This window comes from Neoarius graeffei, chromosome 4 (assembly GCF_027579695.1).
Source record: "Neoarius graeffei isolate fNeoGra1 chromosome 4, fNeoGra1.pri, whole genome shotgun sequence".
NCBI lineage: Eukaryota > Metazoa > Chordata > Actinopteri > Siluriformes > Ariidae > Neoarius > Neoarius graeffei.
Window position 1 is genome coordinate 85,991,455 of NC_083572.1, and position 18,018 is coordinate 86,009,472.

An 18,018-nucleotide genomic window follows, 5' to 3' on the forward strand; every position below is an offset into this window, starting at 1 on the left:
AGAAAGTTGGTGAATTCAAGTACCTGGGGTCAACTGGGGAAAATAGGGGCTGCGATAGTGAGGTGAGAAAGAGAGTGCAGGCAGGGTGGAGCAGTTGGAGAAGGATTTCAGGAGTCATTTGTGATAGGAAAGTCCCAGCAAAAGTGAAAGGTAAGATGTATAAGACAGTAGTGAGACCAGCTGTGATGTATGGATTGGAGACCGTACCCTTAACGAAGAGACAGGAGGCAAAGTTGGAGGTGGTGGAGTTGAGGATGGGAGTGACAAGGTTGGACAGGATAAGGAACGAGCACATCAGAGGGACAGCACATGTGGAGAGCTTGGGAATTAAGCTAAGAGAGATGAGACTGAGATGGTATGGGCACATCCTGAGAAGAGATGCAGAGCATGTTGGAAGAAGAATGTTGAGGATGGAGCTGCCAGGCAAATGAAAACGAGGAAGGCCAAAAAGGAGATACATGGATGTGGTGAGACAGGACATGAAAGTGGTAGAGACGGATGTGGAAGACAGGGAGCAATGGAGATGAAAGATCCGCTGTGGCGACCCCTAATTGGGAGCAGCCAAAAGAAGAAGCAGAAGAAGTACATATTTGATACAAGTGTGCATTTCATTTCAATGGATGGCTTGAAACTGATGCATGCTGAGTATCTCATCTCATTATCTCCAGCTGCTTTATCCTGTTCTACAGGGTCACAGGCAAGCTGGAGCCTATCCCAGCTGACTACGGGCGAAAGGCGGGGTACACCCTGGACAAGTCGCCAGGTCATCACAGGGCTGACACATAGACACAGACAACCATTCACACTCACATTCACACCTACGGTCAATTTAGAGTCACCAGTTAACCTAACCTGCATGTCTTTGGACTGTGGGGGAAACCGGAGCACCCGGAGGAAACCCACGCGGACACGGGGAGAACATGCAAACTCCGCACAGAAAGGCCCTCGCCGGCCACAGGGCTCGAACCCGGACCTTCTTGCTGTGAAGCAGCAGCACTAGCCACTACACCACCATGCTGACCCATGTTCAGTATATTTATATGAATTATAGGTTATTTGCTAGAAGGTTTGGAATGTTCCTTTAACCCCAGTGAGAGATTTGTGGTCGCTGGAGCTCGTGCACAGGGGTTCTGGTGAAAACTTTGGCCACTAGTGTTACTAGTGTAAAATATTACCCCTTGGACAGTAACTATGGTAACGGCATTCTATTTTGGTGCTATATACAGCAGACAAAGTTCTTCTGAACTGCTTCTCTGCATGTTTTAAATTTACTTTAACTTTATCCTATTTTTTTCTTCTTTCTTTCTCATCTTATTTGAACTACTACTTCATTTTATTATTTTATTTTTACTATTGTTTAATTCTTATTATTTTCTTTTAATTTCTTTTAATTCTTTTAATTAATTGTTTTAGAATAAAAAAAATTATTTTATGTAAATTATTTTATTTAATTTTATTTCTCTATTGTTTACTGTTTTTGTTTTTACTTCTGTAAAGCACATTGATCTGCCATTGTGTATGAAATGTGCTATATAAATAAACTTGCCTTGCCTTGCTTGTAAATGTCTGGAGGTGAAATTTAATTTGGCGCATGCGCACGACTGACCGAATATATTTTTTTTTATTTCCACGGTCGCGTGCGCTTTTACACGCACCCACAGGATACTGTAGTTTAGTGATATGGAGGTGTGGGTGGGTGGGTGTGTGGAGGTGGGGGAGGGGGGGAGCACGCACCCGTTCTGGCCGCGATGTTCTCGCGCAGGAAGTCACCGCTGGACAGATGTTTCAGGCCGAAACTGCTCGCCACGCGCTCCGAGATGGTGCCTTTCCCCGAGCCTGGAGGACCCAAAATCACAGCCCGGAACAGCTTCGACATTTCCTTCAAACCCTGAACCTGGACACAGTTACAAGCGCTCCATCAGACCTTTAGCTCCGTGCAGAGTCTTCCCGTTACTTCACTGCACTTTCCTTCTCTCAGATAAAGTCAGAGTGAATTTTATGAGCTAGTTTCTGAGGACAAAGTTGAAAAAAGGCACACACTCCTCTCTCTCTCTCTCTCTCTCTCTCACACACACACACCCTCCCCAACCCAACCTGATGTGCAGTTTAGGATGGCTTTTTCACACACAGGGAGAAAAACAAAAAACAATCCAGCTGCTGTTTTCCTGCTTTTGGAGGTTTAAGGCGTGTATAAGCGGCCTCCACCCACCCGGGCTGGAGCTGGTGTGGTGGGGTGAGTTACCGCTCTCTCTCTCTCTCTCTCTCTCTCTGCAAATGAATGGACGAGAAATTTAAACGCCCTGTTTTTCAGAACCTCCCAGTTCATCACATCACATCACATCATCGGAAAAACACTGCAGGCAAGAGAGACATCAGGCACCCACAGGATCATGGGAGATGGAGTCCTTCACATTTGGATAGATAGATAGATAGATAGATAGATAGATAGATAGATAGATAGATAGATAGATAGATAGATAGATAGATAGATAGATATTTCTATTAAAAATGTATCCAAGGCTAATGAGACTGAGTGTAGATTACAGAGAATTACCTAAGCCTGACAGACAGACAGACAGACAGACAGACAGACAGACAGACAGATGGAGAAACAGATAGATAGATAGATAGATAGATAGATAGATAGATAGATAGATAGATAGATAGATAGATATTTCCATTAAAAATGTGCCCAAGGCTAATGAGACAAATGAGTGTAGATTACAGAGAATTTCCTAAGCCTGACAGACAGACAGACAGACAGACAGACAGACAGACAGACAGACAGACAGACATATAGAAATATAGATAGATAGATAGATAGATAGATAGATAGATAGATAGATAGATAGATAGATATTTCTATTAAAAATATGTGCCCAAGGCTAATGAGACAAATGAGTGTAGATTACAGAGAATTACCTAAGCCTAACGGACAGACAGACAGACAGACAGACAGACAGACAGATGGAGAAACAGATAGATAGATAGATAGATAGATAGATAGATAGATAGATAGATAGATAGATAGATAGATAGATAGATAGATAGATAGATATTTCTATTAAAAATGTGCCCAAGGCTAATAAGATGAATGAGTGTAGATTACAGAGAATGACATAAGCCTAACAGACAGACAGAGACAGATTGATAGATAGATGGATATTTATATTAAAAATGTGCCCAGGGCTAATGAGACTCATGAATGTTGAGATGAATGAGTGTAGATTACAGAGATTTACCTAAGCCTGACAGACAGACAGACAGACAGACAGACAGGATAGATAGATAGATAGATAGATAGATAGATCGTGTAACCTGTGAATCAAACACACAGTATATTGATTTGGAGTCACATGACACTTTAAAAATAGACTGTGCATCAGGATGAGTGTTTAGCAAGTTTAACTTAGGCATGTTCAAAGCTAAACTATTATTATTATTGAACAAACATTGGCTTACTGACAATGGTTAATTATCTAACATAAGCTCTTAACATAATTAGCTAGCAAGCTGCAATAATAGTTATCAATATCAATCATTTCACGAAGGACATTTCTCACTGTATGTCGCTCTGGATAAGAGCATTTGCTAAATGGCATGTCATATAATGCAATCTGTGCTTGATAAACAAAGGATAAATGCAGATATAAACCTTTATTTTACTCTGAAATCGGCCCATTTTCCAGAGTATGTTGAAAACTGCTGCAGAGAATGGCTGAAAGGACCTTTTTTAAAATGATTTATTATATATAATTTTTTTAACTTGTTACATAGTTCAAATAATGAAACAGCTTTGTTAAATTGACCCAGCTGCGAGGTAGATTGCGGTCACATCTGGTGGAGGAGGGGAGGGGAACTGTCCCAGCAGCTGGGTTTCAGAAAACAAACCAGAATGAGTTGGAATTAAACTGCAACCCCCCCCCCCCCCCCCCCCACCCACCCCCACCCCAAAAAAAAAAAACATATTCAAACAATCTCAACCCACTGTTTGGGTTGAAAAAAAACAACACAGATGTTTTTTTTCGTGTATGAATATGTAAATAGGTTCTGTAATGCAAATATGTCTTCAGAAATAATGGAATGAAATTTTTTACTTTTAAAAATCATATTGATGATACAAAACAGTAAACAGCCATGAGAGAGATGAAGTTAAAAAAAAAGTTTTCTAATCAAATCAAAACTGATGTTTCAGAGCTTTTTGTACCTGTATTATTAGTACTGTTATTTATTTATTTATGCCTGTATTATTAGTATTATGGACACTAATAAGATAGTACAGTATATCTGGGGGGGGGGGGGGACCGGAAATATTTTTTTAGACTTTTTTTTTTATAAATTTGTGATTGTCACTTCCAGGAAAACAATAAAATTTTAATGAGTCATCCTGTACTTCTCTTGTGTTTTTACAGTTAAATGCTCTCTCAAACATACACAGTATGTCCCACCCCCTGGGGTGGATGTTACTCTACAGGGTGTCCCAGAAGTCACCCTGTGGAATGAGTTATAATAACTCCCCCTCCCCAAAAAAATATTCAAACATCCTCAACCCAGCATTTGGGTTGAAAAAAACAACATAGCATTTTTTTAGAGTGTATGCACATGTAAATAAGTTCTGTAATGCAAAAATGCCTTCACAAATAATGGACTAGTTAAATAGAGCAGTAACTCATAACCGTATTTATAAAACATCCTCTACATGATTGCCATTTCTTTGTAAATACACACAGAGTCATCTCTCCCACTTATAATGAACTCGTGTTACATCTGGTGTTCTGCCTGTAATTGCACTTTGAATCTCATTCTCATTATCTCTAGCCGCTTTATCCTTCTACAGGGTCGCAGGCAAGCTGGAGCCTATCCCAGCTGACTACGGGCGAAAGGCGGGGTACACCCTGGACAAGTCACCAGGTCATCACAGGGCTGACACATAGACACAGACAACCATTCACACTCACACCTACGGTCAATTTAGAGTCACCAGTTAACCTAACCTGCATGTCTTTGGACTGTGGGGGAAACCGGAGCACCCGGAGGAAACCCACGCGGACACGGGGAGAACATGCAAACTCCGCACAGAAAGGCCCTCGCCAGCCCCGGGGCTCGAACCCAGGACCTTCTTGCTATGAGGTGACAGCGCTAACCACTACACCACCGTGCCGCCATAGGCGGTTTTAAACGGGGGCCAGGGGGGGCCAGTGCCCCTGTAAAATTGCTCCTGGCCCCTGTTGTGGCCCCTGTGCTGAACAGATAATAAGCTTTATTAATTTCGACGTGCGCTGGCTCGAAGATCGGAACTGACATGACAGAGTGTTCTACACGGACTCCTTAAAGCGCTACACGCACACTGTTACCTGCAGCAGAAAGACCAGCAGCAGCGCGAATTGTAAACTTCGGACGTGAGAGATAACAGCAGCTGCAGCCCTGCAAGAACTAGGCTACTGCAAAGAGGCGAAGGTAAGGAAAATTATTCAATTTTGTAACATCAGTGTTTGCACATATCCGTGTTTTACTGTTGTTGTTCACTACAATAATAAATCTGTTTTATTGCGCTTTCTTAAAAGTGCGTTGCACAGCAATAAGTAGCCTAACTTAATATTTTTGGGAAATGGGTAAAATAACCGACAGTGTTTACCTTCTTGTAAAACTCGGATGGCCTTGTGATATGTAGAGGCTACATTCCTCTCCGTTTACTTTTTAGTATAGACCTACTGTAGGCTATCATCATGAAAAGGAGCAAGAAGGACATTATGTCCTATTAGCAAAAAGCAACATAGAGAGAGTAAGGAAGATGAAGATTATGAAAGAGGAGAGAGAGCCAGAGGTGGAGAGAGAGCCAGAGGTGGAGAGAGAGCCAGAGGTGGTGGTTGGAGAGGTGGAAAGTGAGGCATCTGAAAGGCAATCTGAGAGTGAGGATGAAGACATTCAGGATCAGATTGAGGGACAGAATGAGGGACAACCCAACGAGTCATTGGGACAACCAGATTCACCATGCATATCAAGTACAGCACCATCAGGTTTGTGATGTTGAACAAATGCATGTGTGTGAGCAGTGTTGGCCTACAATTCATATAGCCTACCCTGAAAGTGTGAAGTCTGAATAATAATTAATACATATAAAATATAAATAATAGATATAATAATAAATTAATAAATGAATAATGATAAATAAATGTTGTTCTCAGTAGCACTCTCATATTTACTGTATTCATCTTTCTCCAGATATCAGCAAGTGCTTGGACGACACTCCAGTGCAGCCACATCTGAAGAAAAGGTTCATTGTATGCAAAAATAGAAATCTTATTTTACAAAAAAGAGAAACATGGTTTTAAGATTTATTGAGCACAATTTATTTTATGTTTAGGCTATTGAGACAGAATGTTTATCTCATTGTATTTATGCTCAATGTATTTTGTTTTGGTTTTAAATAAACTAAACTGAACATTTTGAACGCTTAAATATTGCCATGTTTTGTCCATATGTGCCCCCCTGAAAAAACACTGGCCCCACCTCGGCCCCCCTAGTAATTTTGGTCTAGAACCGCCACTGCGTGCCGCCCTGCACTTTGAATGCATTCCTTTAAAAGATCTTTGTGCTGTAGCCATGAGAATGATTTCAACATGTTCTTATTTTGTCAAAGGCATTCTTAAAGGCTATCTGAAAAAAATGCGTACAAATTAAGTATGAAAAATTTTGGAAGACATTTTCAATTTAAAAAACATGTTAATTTCCCTTATGGAGATTTTTGGGACACCCTGTAGAAGACAGCAGTAAACATAGTTCATAAGTACACTGGAACAACTAATTCATGGGTCAGCGTATTTAAATTAAGGGCAGAATTTACACTGAAGTGGAAATACATTGTTCCATTAATTAGGTTTTGGTTTTATTTTTAAAGTGATGTGCTTTTGGCTGTATTTTCCTACACACTATTCCTTTTCTAAGAATCCCTTGGTTAAAGAATAAAAGTGGTTGGAGTTTAGTTAGTTGCTGGCATTCAATCCTGGCAACAACATATACGGCATAGCTCCAAAAACACATGGCATCTCGTTGTCTACGATATCATCCTTGATAATTCAACAGATGTGGGTTAAAGCAGTGGTGAGAAATCCCTACATTTAAAAAATAAAAAAAACCCTGTTCATGTTAAACTCTTCTCTGTTCTCCATATTTACATAATTCACTTGGCTGCTGTCAAGCCTTGTTTAGATTTACTGGACGGTTGGTGTATCTTGAATGCTGTTGTGTAACTGAGTCAGCATTTCAACACACCTGTTTCAAAAGGAATTACATCAGCATACAAATTCAAATCATAGCTGTTGAGCCATTTCATGAGAACTTGAAGGAAAAAGAGTTCATCTATACCCCTGAAACTTTGGAACTCTATAGAAAGAACATCATGTTCTGATGACGATTAAATCATTACACAGGAAGAATATTTGTCTGAAACGTCCTGCTTTTTCTGGAAAGTTTCAACATAAAGTATCTTAGTAAGTTGTTGATCCACCAAAAGAGAAGATAAAGATTTCTGAACTGTACTGGAGCCATGAGCACCACTCTTCCAAACCATATTCCCACAGTTGGTGTTTTGATGCTGATGATAGAAATTGCTGTCTAACAGATTACAGGGTTGAGTTCTTCTTCCGCTTCTTCTTCTTCTTCTTCTTCTTCTTCTTCTTCTTCTTGTCTGTCAGCCATAGTTAACTGTTTACTGCAGATTTATTAGCTAGCTCAGGAGAGCTACCCAGGGTGGATGTCAAGGATGTAGAGCAGTTCCCACCCAACCATTCACACGCATTCACACCGATGGACAATTTAGAGTAGCCAGTTAACCTAATCGGGCCATGTGATGGTGTAATGGTTAACACCGTTGCCTCACAGCAAAAAGGTTTGAGCCCAGTGGCCGATCGCAGCCTGCTCCAGGTTCCCCCACAGTCCAAAGACATGCACTTAGGCTAACTGGCTACTCTAAATTGTCCATTGATCAAGCTTAGAAAGGGATGGGCTCCACCAAGTTTAAATCACCTAGACACACCAATGATGGACTAAAATGTCATCAGTGGTGCCTCTACGGCCCTTGCTGGCTGTGGGGTGAAGAAGAAGAAGAAGAAGTTAACCTGACTGCCTGTTTTTGGACGGTGGGGGGAAAACAGAATACCAACACAGACATGGGGACAGAGGTGGACAAAGTACCCAACTTCATTACTTACGTCAAAGTACAGATCCCACTGGTCAAATGTTACTCCGATAGAAGTGAAAGTTGTACAGTCAAGTTTTTACTTAAGTTAAAGTGCAGAAGTACTTCATCTCATCTCATTATCTGTAGCCACTTTATCCTGTTCTACAGGGTCGCAGGCAAGCTGGAGCCTATCCCAGCTGACTACGGGCGAAAGGCGGGGTACACCCTGGACAAGTCGCCAGGTCATTACAGGGCTGACACATAGACACAGACAACCATTCACACTCACATTCACACCTACGGTCAATTTAGAGTCACCAGTTAACCTAACCTGCATGTCTTTGGACTGTGGGGGAAACCGGAGCACCCGGAGGAAACCCACGCGGACAGAACATGCAAACTCCACACAGAAAGGCCCTCGCCGGCCACGGGGCTCGAACCCGGACCTTCTTGCTGTGAGGCGACAGCGCTAACCACTACACCACCGTGCCGCCTATATGCAATTTTTTTTTCTGAGCCTCTCAGTAAGACAATATTTCTATACTTTTCAAGGTAGATAATGCAAATAGCCCTCTGTATTTAATCTTTCGTTTGTCTAATTTTTATTTCAGTTTTTATTTGTTATCTGTATGACATTTTCTTGCTACTGTAACACATGAATTTCCCCGATGTGGGATCAATAAAGTGAATCTAATCTAATCTAATCTAATCTAATCTAATCTAATCTAATCTAATCTAATCTAATCTAATCTAATCTAATCTAAATAGGCTAGAAAAAAAAGATTATTACAAAGCAGAATACGCTGACCAGATTCAAGCACTCCATGTTGTCATGGTAACATTGACAATAACATGTAACCCGCATACTGTCCAGTGTTAAGGCTACGGTCACACTACAGCTCGCGATGCTTTGCGATGGGTTATCGATGAAAATGAGCTGGTGATGCTTCCTTGAGCTTCAGGAAGTCTTCCCAAACCCATCGGTGAGTATTCGCTGCTTAGTTTGTTGATGAAAACATCGCCACCAAATTTCAGTGCATGCATCGAAATATTAAAATTTTTTGAGACGCAGCAGTACGTGAAGTGCTTGGAAGAAAAATTGTTTGCATAAATGATCTGAGGGTTATTCAAATAATTCAGCAAAATATAATACACTCAGGGCGGCACAGTGGTGTAGTGGTTAGCACTGTCGCCTCACAGCAAGAAGGTTCTAGGTTTGAGCCCAGCAGCCAGCGAGGGCCTTTCTGTGCGGAGTTTGCATGTTCTTCCCATGTCTGCGTGGGTTTCCTCCGGGTGCTCTGGTTTCCCCCACAGTCCAAAGACATGCAGGTTAGGCTAATTGGTGGCTCTAAATTGACCGTAGGTGTGAATGTGAGTGTGAATGGTTGTCTGTGTCTATGTGTCAGCTCTGCGATGACCTGGCGACTTGTCCAGGGTGTACCCTGCCTCTCGCACATAGTCAGCTGGGATAGGCTCCAGCTTGCCTGCGACCCTGTAGAAGGATAAAGCGGCTAGAGATAATGAGATGAGATGAGATGAGATGAGATGAACGTTCTCAATATGAGAAGGTTTCTGAATGCGGCAAGTTTTCTGAAATGACTGGTACAAGACACTTAAGAATGAATCTGTTAGTACGAGTGGTTCTTACATGAGGCCCATTGTTTTCTAAAATCTCTCTCACTGGAAATAGCAGGAATAATCCAGAAGGTAGAGCATTCTGACATTTTGCATTTTTAAAAAAAGAAAAAAAATAAACATAGAGAAAGTCTGAAAGTCTTCATAAAAGCTATAATCAGGCAAGCATGTAAATGCCATCTGGAAATTACTAAAGCTGTACAAGGATGTTGACACTCTATTATTACAACCCTGATTCCAAAGAAGTTGGGACAAAGTACAAATTGTAAATAAAAACGGAATGCAATGATGTGGAAGTTTCAAAATTCCATATTTTATTCAGAATAGAACATAGATGACATATCAAATGTTTAAACTGAGAAAATGTATCATTTAAAGAGAAAAATTAGGTGATTTTAAATTTCATGACAACAACACATCTCAAAAAAGTTGGGACAAGGCCATGTTTCCCACTGTGAGACATCCCCTTTTCTCTTTACAACAGTCTGTAAACGTCTGGGGACTGAGGAGACAAGTTGCTCGAGTTTAGGGATAGGAATGTTAACCCATTCTTGTCTAATGTAGGATTCTAGTTGTTCAACTGTCTTAGGTCTTTTTTGTCGTATCTTCCATTTTATGATGCGCCAAATGTTTTCTATGGGTGAAAGATCTGGACTGCAGGCTGGCCAGTTCAGTACCCGGACCCTTCTTCTACGCAGCCATGATGCTGTAATTGATGCAGTATGTGGTTTGGCATTGTCGTGTTGGAAAATGCAAGGTCTTCCCTGAAAGAGACGTCGTCTGGATGGGAGCATATGTTGCTCTAGAACCTGGATATACCTTTCAGCATTGATGGTGTCTTTCCAGATGTGTAAGCTGCCCATGCCACACGCACTAATGCAACCCCATACCATCAGAGATGCAGGCTTCTGAACTGAGTGCTGATAACAACTTGGGTCATCATTCTCCTCTTTAGTCCGAATGACACGGCGTCCCTGATTTCCATAAAGAACTTCAAATTTTGATTCATCTGACCACAGAACAGTTTTCCACTTTGCCACAGTCCATTTTAAATGAGCCTTGGCCCAGAGAAGACGTCTGCGCTTCTGGATCGTGTTTAGATACCGCTTCTTCTTTGAACTATAGAGTTTTAGCTGGCAACAGCGGATGGCACGGTGAATTGTGTTCACAGATAATGTTCTCTGAAAATATTCCTGAGCCCATTTTGTGATTTCCAATCCAGAAGCATGCCTGTATGTGATGCAGTGCCGTCTAAGGGCCCAAAGATCACGGGCACCCAGTATGGTTTTCCGGCCTTGACCCTTACGCACAGAGATTCTTCCAGATTCTCTGAATCTTTTGATGATATTATGCACTGTAGATGATATGTTCAAACTCTCTGCAATTTTACACTGTCGAACTCCTTTCTGATATTGCTCCACTATTTGTCGGCGCAGAATTAGGGAGATTGGTGATCCTCTTCCCATCTTTACTTCTGAGAGCCGCTGCCACTCCAAGATGCTCTTTTTATACCCAGTCATGTTAATGACCTATTGCCAATTGACCTAATGAGTTGCAATTTGGTCCTCCAACTGTTCCTTTTTTGTACCTTTAACTTTTCCAGCCTCTTATTGCCCCTGTCCCAACTTTTTTGAGATGTGTTGCGGTCATGAAATTTCAAATGAGCCAATATTTGGCATGAAATTTCAAAATGTCTCACTTTCGACATTTGATATGTTGTCTATGTTCTATTGTGAATACAATATCAGTTTTTGAGATTTGTAAATTATTGCATTCCATTTTTATTTACAATTTGTACTTTCTCCCAAATTTTTTGGACTCGGGGTTGTATAACAGAGATGCATTAAAATTTTTCGCAATGTTTTTGGCCACTTACGAGGTCGAGACACACCAAAAAACAATTCATGAAGCTCAGAGAACATTTGCTGTGCATCACATGATTGGTGGTGAATTGATACTACCAATTTTTCATCGCCAAGTATTCGCAAACCCATTGCGAGCTGTAGTGTGACCAAGGCCTAAGACTTTCTAGAGTGTGAAAGCTGTCTGGTCATGTGGTTGGCTATTTGGCTAATCATTCCAGCATGGCAGATAAAGCTGGAAACTGGAATGAATTATAGTTTATGTCATATCCGATCTCACATGTTTTTACACGTCTCAAATAGGTTTGCTCTGTGTAGCATCCCATTAAATACAGTCAGGTGGGAATACACGACACCTGTTACTATACTGGTATGGAAAACTGAGTGGGAAAGAAAATTTGCTATCTTTGTTATCTACCCTGTGTTGTTTTCACCTCATACACTGTCAGAAATAGGGGTACAGTATGAGCCCATTTCTTTCCCGCAAGGTACAATCTACACTAATGTACCCCCTAAGGCTTATTATTGGACTTCAAGGTGTACCTTTTTAGGCTCAGAAAGGTACATACATGTTCCCAAGCAGTATATAAAGGGTACAAATAAGTACCTTAGAGGGTACTGCCCTAGTGACAAGCCGTTGTACCTCTAAAGGTACAACGATGTACTTTGTTTTCTGAGAGTGTACATGAGCAGGTTTTATGTATATGAAAGGGGTTTGTTATAGCTGAAACACCTTTATAACTGTGCTGCCAGGGTCACGCTGTGACATCAGTGTGGCAGACAGCCATTAACTTACAGCCTCCACAAACTAGTATTACTAAGCCCGGCGGCACAGTGGTGTAGTGGTTAGCACTGTTGCTTCACAGCAAAAAGGTTCTGGGTTTGAGCCCAGTGGCCAACGAGGGCTTTTCTGTGCGGAGTTTACATGTTCTCCCCGTGTCCGCGTGGGTTTCCTCCGGGTGCTCCGGTTTCCCCCACAGTCCAAAGACATGCAGGTTAGGTTAACTGGTGACTTGCACACGAGCAATGGGACATCACTACCACACCGGACGGAGCGTGAGGTGGGGGCGGGGCAAAATGATTGGCTGTAGAGTCTATCAAAAGTTCGATCTAAATTGACCATGGTTGCAAAATCTCTCATCTCATTATCTCTAGCCGCTTTAGCCTGTTCTACAGGGTCGCAGGCAAGCTGGAGCCTATCCCAGCTGACTACGGGCGAAAGGTGGGGTACACCCTGGACAAGTCGCCAGGTCATCACAGGGCTGACACATAGACACAGACAACCATTCACGCTCACATTCACACCTACGGTCAATTTAGAGTCACCAGTGTGTCCGCGTGGGTTTCCTCCGGGTGCTCCGGTTTCCCCCACAGTCCAAAGACATGCAGGTTAGGTTAACTGGTGACTCGCACACGAGCAATGGGACATCACTACCACACCGGACGGAGTGTGATGTGGGGGCGGGGCAAAATGATTGGCTGTAGAGTCTATCAAAAGTTCGATCTAAATTGACCATGGTTGCAAAATCTCTCATCTCATTATCTCTAGATGCTTTATCCTGTTCTACAGGGTCGCAGGCAAGCTGGAGCCTATCCCAGCTGACTACGGGCGAAAGGCGGGGTACACCCTGGACAAGTCGCCAGGTCATCACAGGGCTGACACATAGACACAGACAACCATTCACACTCACATTCACACCTACGCTCAATTTAGAGTCACCAGTGTGTCCGCGTGGGTTTCCTCCGGGTGCTCCGGTTTCCCCCACAGTCCAAAGACATGCAGGTTAGGTTAACTGGTGACTCTAAATTGACCGTAAGTGTGAATGTGAGTGTGAATGGTTGTCTGTGTCAGCCCTGTGATGACCTGGCGACTTGTCCAGGGTGTACCCCGCCTTTCGCCCGTAGTCAGCTGGGATAGGCTCCAGCTGAGATGAGATGCATTGGGAGCTTAATAGGTTAAGTTGTCTCTCAGGAAGAAAGTGCACTTTCATCCATGACAACCAAAAAAAAAAAAGTCTCAGTTTGTTCGCAGTGTTTTTCTTTCCCTGCGAGTTTTGCCTTAAATCAGTTCTCAGATATTTATTTATTTATTTATTTATTTAAAATTGCGACGCATATGATTCTTCCGAAGAGCCTGCTGAGGTGACGTCAGAACTGGGCAGACGTGCGCGCGACGCGTCCTCAGGCACGTGCGCTCTTTGACAATACTTCAAAGCCAGGTGAATTTTTTTATTATTCTTTTTACATTTGTTTGTTTGGCTTTTATAGCCTTTTACAATAAAAAATAACAAGAGGAAGAAAAACCTCAATGCACTTTGAGCTTCGGTACCCGGAAGCCTGGTGGGCTTTTTTTTTTTTTTAATTCTGTCACATGGCTCTGAGATTTTTAATAACAACAACAAAAATGGCGACATATCACGTTGCGTCGCGCGCTGTGAGCTTGCTGCGTCATTTAAAGATAGTCACGTAAATACAACCGCGGAGCAGGAAAGAAACCCGGGTAAGTATGTTGACAACCTGTTAGATGTTGATGTTCGCTCATGACCCTGTCGGTGAGGCTGTTTAAGGGTTTTTATTGTGTAGATTCTGTGCTACGTGCTGTTTGTTTTGGACCTGAGAGAGAGAGAGAGAGAGAGAGAGAGACAGGCAGGCAGGCAGGCAGAGGGGTGTGTGCTCTGCTCTGCTCTGCTCTGGACTGGGCGTTAGCGCGCACTGTGTTTTACAACATGTAGGAATAATGCTTTACTAATGCTTTGCTGTTTGCATGCTGCTAGTTTTTGTTTTGCAAAGAAAAAATTTTTTTTCATAGCCTGCTTTATCGATATTCGGTTAACAGTGCAGTCTGACATGTATAATTTATTAAATTATAACCAACCAACCATGCATGCATGGCATTCCAGCATGCTTTTATACCTGCTCAAGCTTCACATTATATATATATATATATATATATATATATATATATATATATATATATAATATATAATAATTTATAAACTACATTTTCTTCTATTATTATTATTATTATTATTGCATGGAATGATCACTATTAACACTTGAATATAATTTAAATGTTTGGAGCAATAATAATAATAATAATTCTTGTTTCTTCACCACTGTTTTAATGTTGCGCAGATACCCGATGTTTTTGGTGATTATTAGGTCATTTTGGCAGCCAACCGACGCCGTCTCGTGACAGCAGAAAAACCCAGACGAGCTGATGGACTTGTTTACAAGAAGAGATTTGCGCGGTGGGAGGGGCCACGTCTGGGCGGAGCAAAATCCGAGCCCGCAAGGCGATTGGACGAGCCGGTGAAGTCGAGCGCGCTGAGGGCGGAGCCTACAGGATAATAACAAGCTGGAAGAGAAGGAGGGTGGAGAGGTTTGGATGAGGTGTCAGTAGGTGTTGGTTTATTTTGTCATAGTTGAAGACTGATTAAATATAATAGACTTGATCTTGAGTGCCTTGGAAATGTTTTTGTTTGTTTGTTTGTTAATCCATATCTCATTAGTGGTTCTATTCAAGAGACAGTTATTGCATTCCTGTACAGCTTAGATCCATGATACACTGTCAGAAGTAGGGGTACATAGGAGAAATAGGAGTCCATTTCTGTCCCCCAAGATACAGTCTGCACTAATGTGCCCTTTAGGGCTCATTATTGGACCTCACAGTACTTAATCCCGAAAGGTATAATGATTAAATCATATCGGCTGGTTGGTTTTTTTTTTCATAGTATATCAGATATATTCCATTCAGCCAGCATGATATTGAATGAGTGACAGGAGAAAAACCCTAACAAGCTGATGGACTTGTTTACAAGAAGAGATTTGTGCAGCGGGAGGGGCCATGCATGGGCGGAGCAAAATACGAGCACGCAACGCAATTGAACAAGCCGGTGAAGTTGAGCGATTTTATTTTTTTATTTATTATTTTTTTAATGATATATTCCATTCAGCCAGCATGATATTGAATGAGTTGAAGGTGAGTTCAGTATCATGCTAGCTGAATGGAATATATCTGATATATCATGAAAAAAATAAGCCATTATTATTATTATTATTATTATTATTCATGCACATTCGATGGTGCTACCTGCAAACAAAGAAATGCTTGCGCGTATGCACCGCAGAAAACTTTCTCATTGGATATTCGCATCAGCTCCAACCTGTGACATTGTGTTGTCTTGACAACCATGCAATATCGTAAACCATATTCAACGCTCATTCTCCATTGGGTAGACTGATGTAATACACATAGGATAAGCAATATGCTAACAATATTGCATGCAATCAAACCAAATGAACGAAATCCACCAGAAGGGAATAGAACACGTTTTTATTCCAGCGAAAAAGTGTCCTGTGTGTGTGTGTGTGTGTGTGTGTGTGTGTGTGTGTGTGTATATATATATATATATATGTATGTATGTGTGTGTATGTATGTATATGTGTGTATGTACTTTAGTTTCTGAGAGTGTAATAACAGAGTAACACAACACAACTCTGATTAAACGATAGCTTGATAATATCTTCTTTTTTCTGAGTATATGTAGCATATCACTGCTTTGTTTAAGTTATATGAAGTTTCTTCTTTTCTTTTGTTTACTACTTATTACTAATTATAGTCTAGGATTAACTTTGGGTAAAGGAGGCAGAAAATATGTAAAATAAGCAACTCTGAATACATATTTGTTTTTTGAGGAACAGTAAACAAACAAAAGGACTTCTCCTGCCTGTGGATGTTCCTGTTTGCAGGTGTGTGTAAACAGATACGAGTGTGCAAATAAGACATGGAGGTAGTGTAATAGAGTGAATTCACTTATTAGTTTTATTTAATGTGAAAAGCAGTTGCTTTTATATTTCACCACTTTTTGGTTTATGCTTGAGGCACAACGACCTGTGTGGTAGAAATATAAAGTAGGATATATATTTAATGTTATGTACTCATTTTCTGCATATAACATTAAAAAGAACAAATTTACTTCATGGGAATCTGCTCTCTGTCTCTCTCTAATAAAATTATTTATATGAAAGAGAGAGCAGATTCCCATGAAGTAAATTTGTTCTTTTTAATGTTATGTACAGAAAATGAGTCAAACACAGTGTTTCTTGTTAAAACTTGTTTTTTTTTTTGTTATAATAAAACAGGTCATTCTGATTTAAAGAGAGCAGAAGGATTAAATACACTTTGTGTGGATATTCTACTTTTTAAATGAAATAAGCAGAGTAATTTTACATTTCTAAAATGTATATGTGGACTTTCTTCTTTTTCTCTTTTGGATTTTTAAATATTTAATTAGTTGTTGGACTTTAATCCTGTCTCCAGAGGTTGTTTGTTATTTCCCCCAGTAGTAATGTATGCCTTCTCTCTGTGTAAGTGTGATTTCTCATGATGTTGACAGAACCACTGAAGGTAAGGGATCGGATGGAGAGAACGGACCCACCTTGGCACTTCTTGATGTGACAGGCTGCCCTTGTTCAGTTATCACAGTGCTGATGCTGTCCATCTTAAAGGTACAGTACTGTGATAACTGAAGGATGGCAGCCATCTTGACATCTGGTTCTTGTGATGAAGTTTTTCCTAACTGAACACATTTCTAATGGTTCGATTATTGCTATCGGTTATTGGAAATAGCTAACCTATTGTGTTCGTTTGTATTTAAAAATGCTATTTTGTATTGTCAAGTAAAAGGCTTCATACGTCATCGTGTGTCTCCTCATTATGTTCTCTGGGCTTTAAGATGATGAAATTTCGATGAAACGTGCTTTTTAAACTGTTACAGAGTAATGTGAAGACTGGACATTTTTCATAAGCTTGCTGTTGGAATGGAAATCCCCCATGTTGCTTTTAAATGAAATATTTTGATGCATTGACATATTTTACTAATTCTTTCATAGTTTTATGTCCCCCCCCCACATACATAGGTTTTGTTTTCCTATTCTTGTAAGAACCTTCCACTGACAATTAATTTATGCAGCTAATTAATGCTAAGTTTAAAGCTAAATTGAACCCTAACCTAAAAACAAAAGGAAACCTTGGGTGTTTTTTTTTTAATAAAAGCTGCAGAAAAAAAACAGTTAATGTACTGTCTGTTTATTTGAAAATGTATTATGGTTGTCAGGACTTGCAGGGAGAAATAGTAAAGTATACATTTTTCTATGATGGCTGTCAGTGGAGTCACTGTAAATAAAGTTTAGGTCAAAAGCTCACTTCACATTCTTAATTCTCTTGCCCTTTTTTCCTTTTCTCCTTTCCACTTATTTCAATATTTTCCTGTTGATCACAGTTTATCTAGGATAGACGAGTTATAATTCTTGCTCCTAGTCCTGGTGTCTTTGTTCTTG

The 18,018-nt window shown here is 40.7% G+C and overlaps 1 protein-coding gene and 1 long non-coding RNA gene across 3 annotated transcripts in view; one reads left to right on the forward strand and one right to left on the reverse strand.

The window, feature by feature from the left end:
- Positions 1 to 2,257, reverse strand: part of ak4 (adenylate kinase 4) — a 39,860-nt gene extending 37,603 nt beyond the window's left edge. Inside the window, exons 1-2 of one of the 2 annotated variants that reach the window (XM_060919924.1) lie at positions 2,095 to 2,257; positions 1,735 to 1,894 (exon numbers count right to left, since the gene is read on the reverse strand). In XM_060919924.1, coding sequence (XP_060775907.1) covers positions 1,735 to 1,876 — 142 coding nt within the window. In that variant the 5' untranslated portion in view covers positions 1,877 to 1,894; positions 2,095 to 2,257. The other variant, XM_060919923.1, reaches the window with a different exon arrangement.
- An 11,572-nt stretch (positions 2,258 to 13,829) lies between these two features.
- LOC132884497 (uncharacterized) lies at positions 13,830 to 15,131 on the forward strand. Its single transcript, XR_009654467.1, has 2 exons — positions 13,830 to 14,176; positions 14,812 to 15,131. It is a non-coding gene; the product is annotated as an uncharacterized LOC132884497 (long non-coding RNA).
- Positions 15,132 to 18,018: the final 2,887 nt, after the last annotated feature.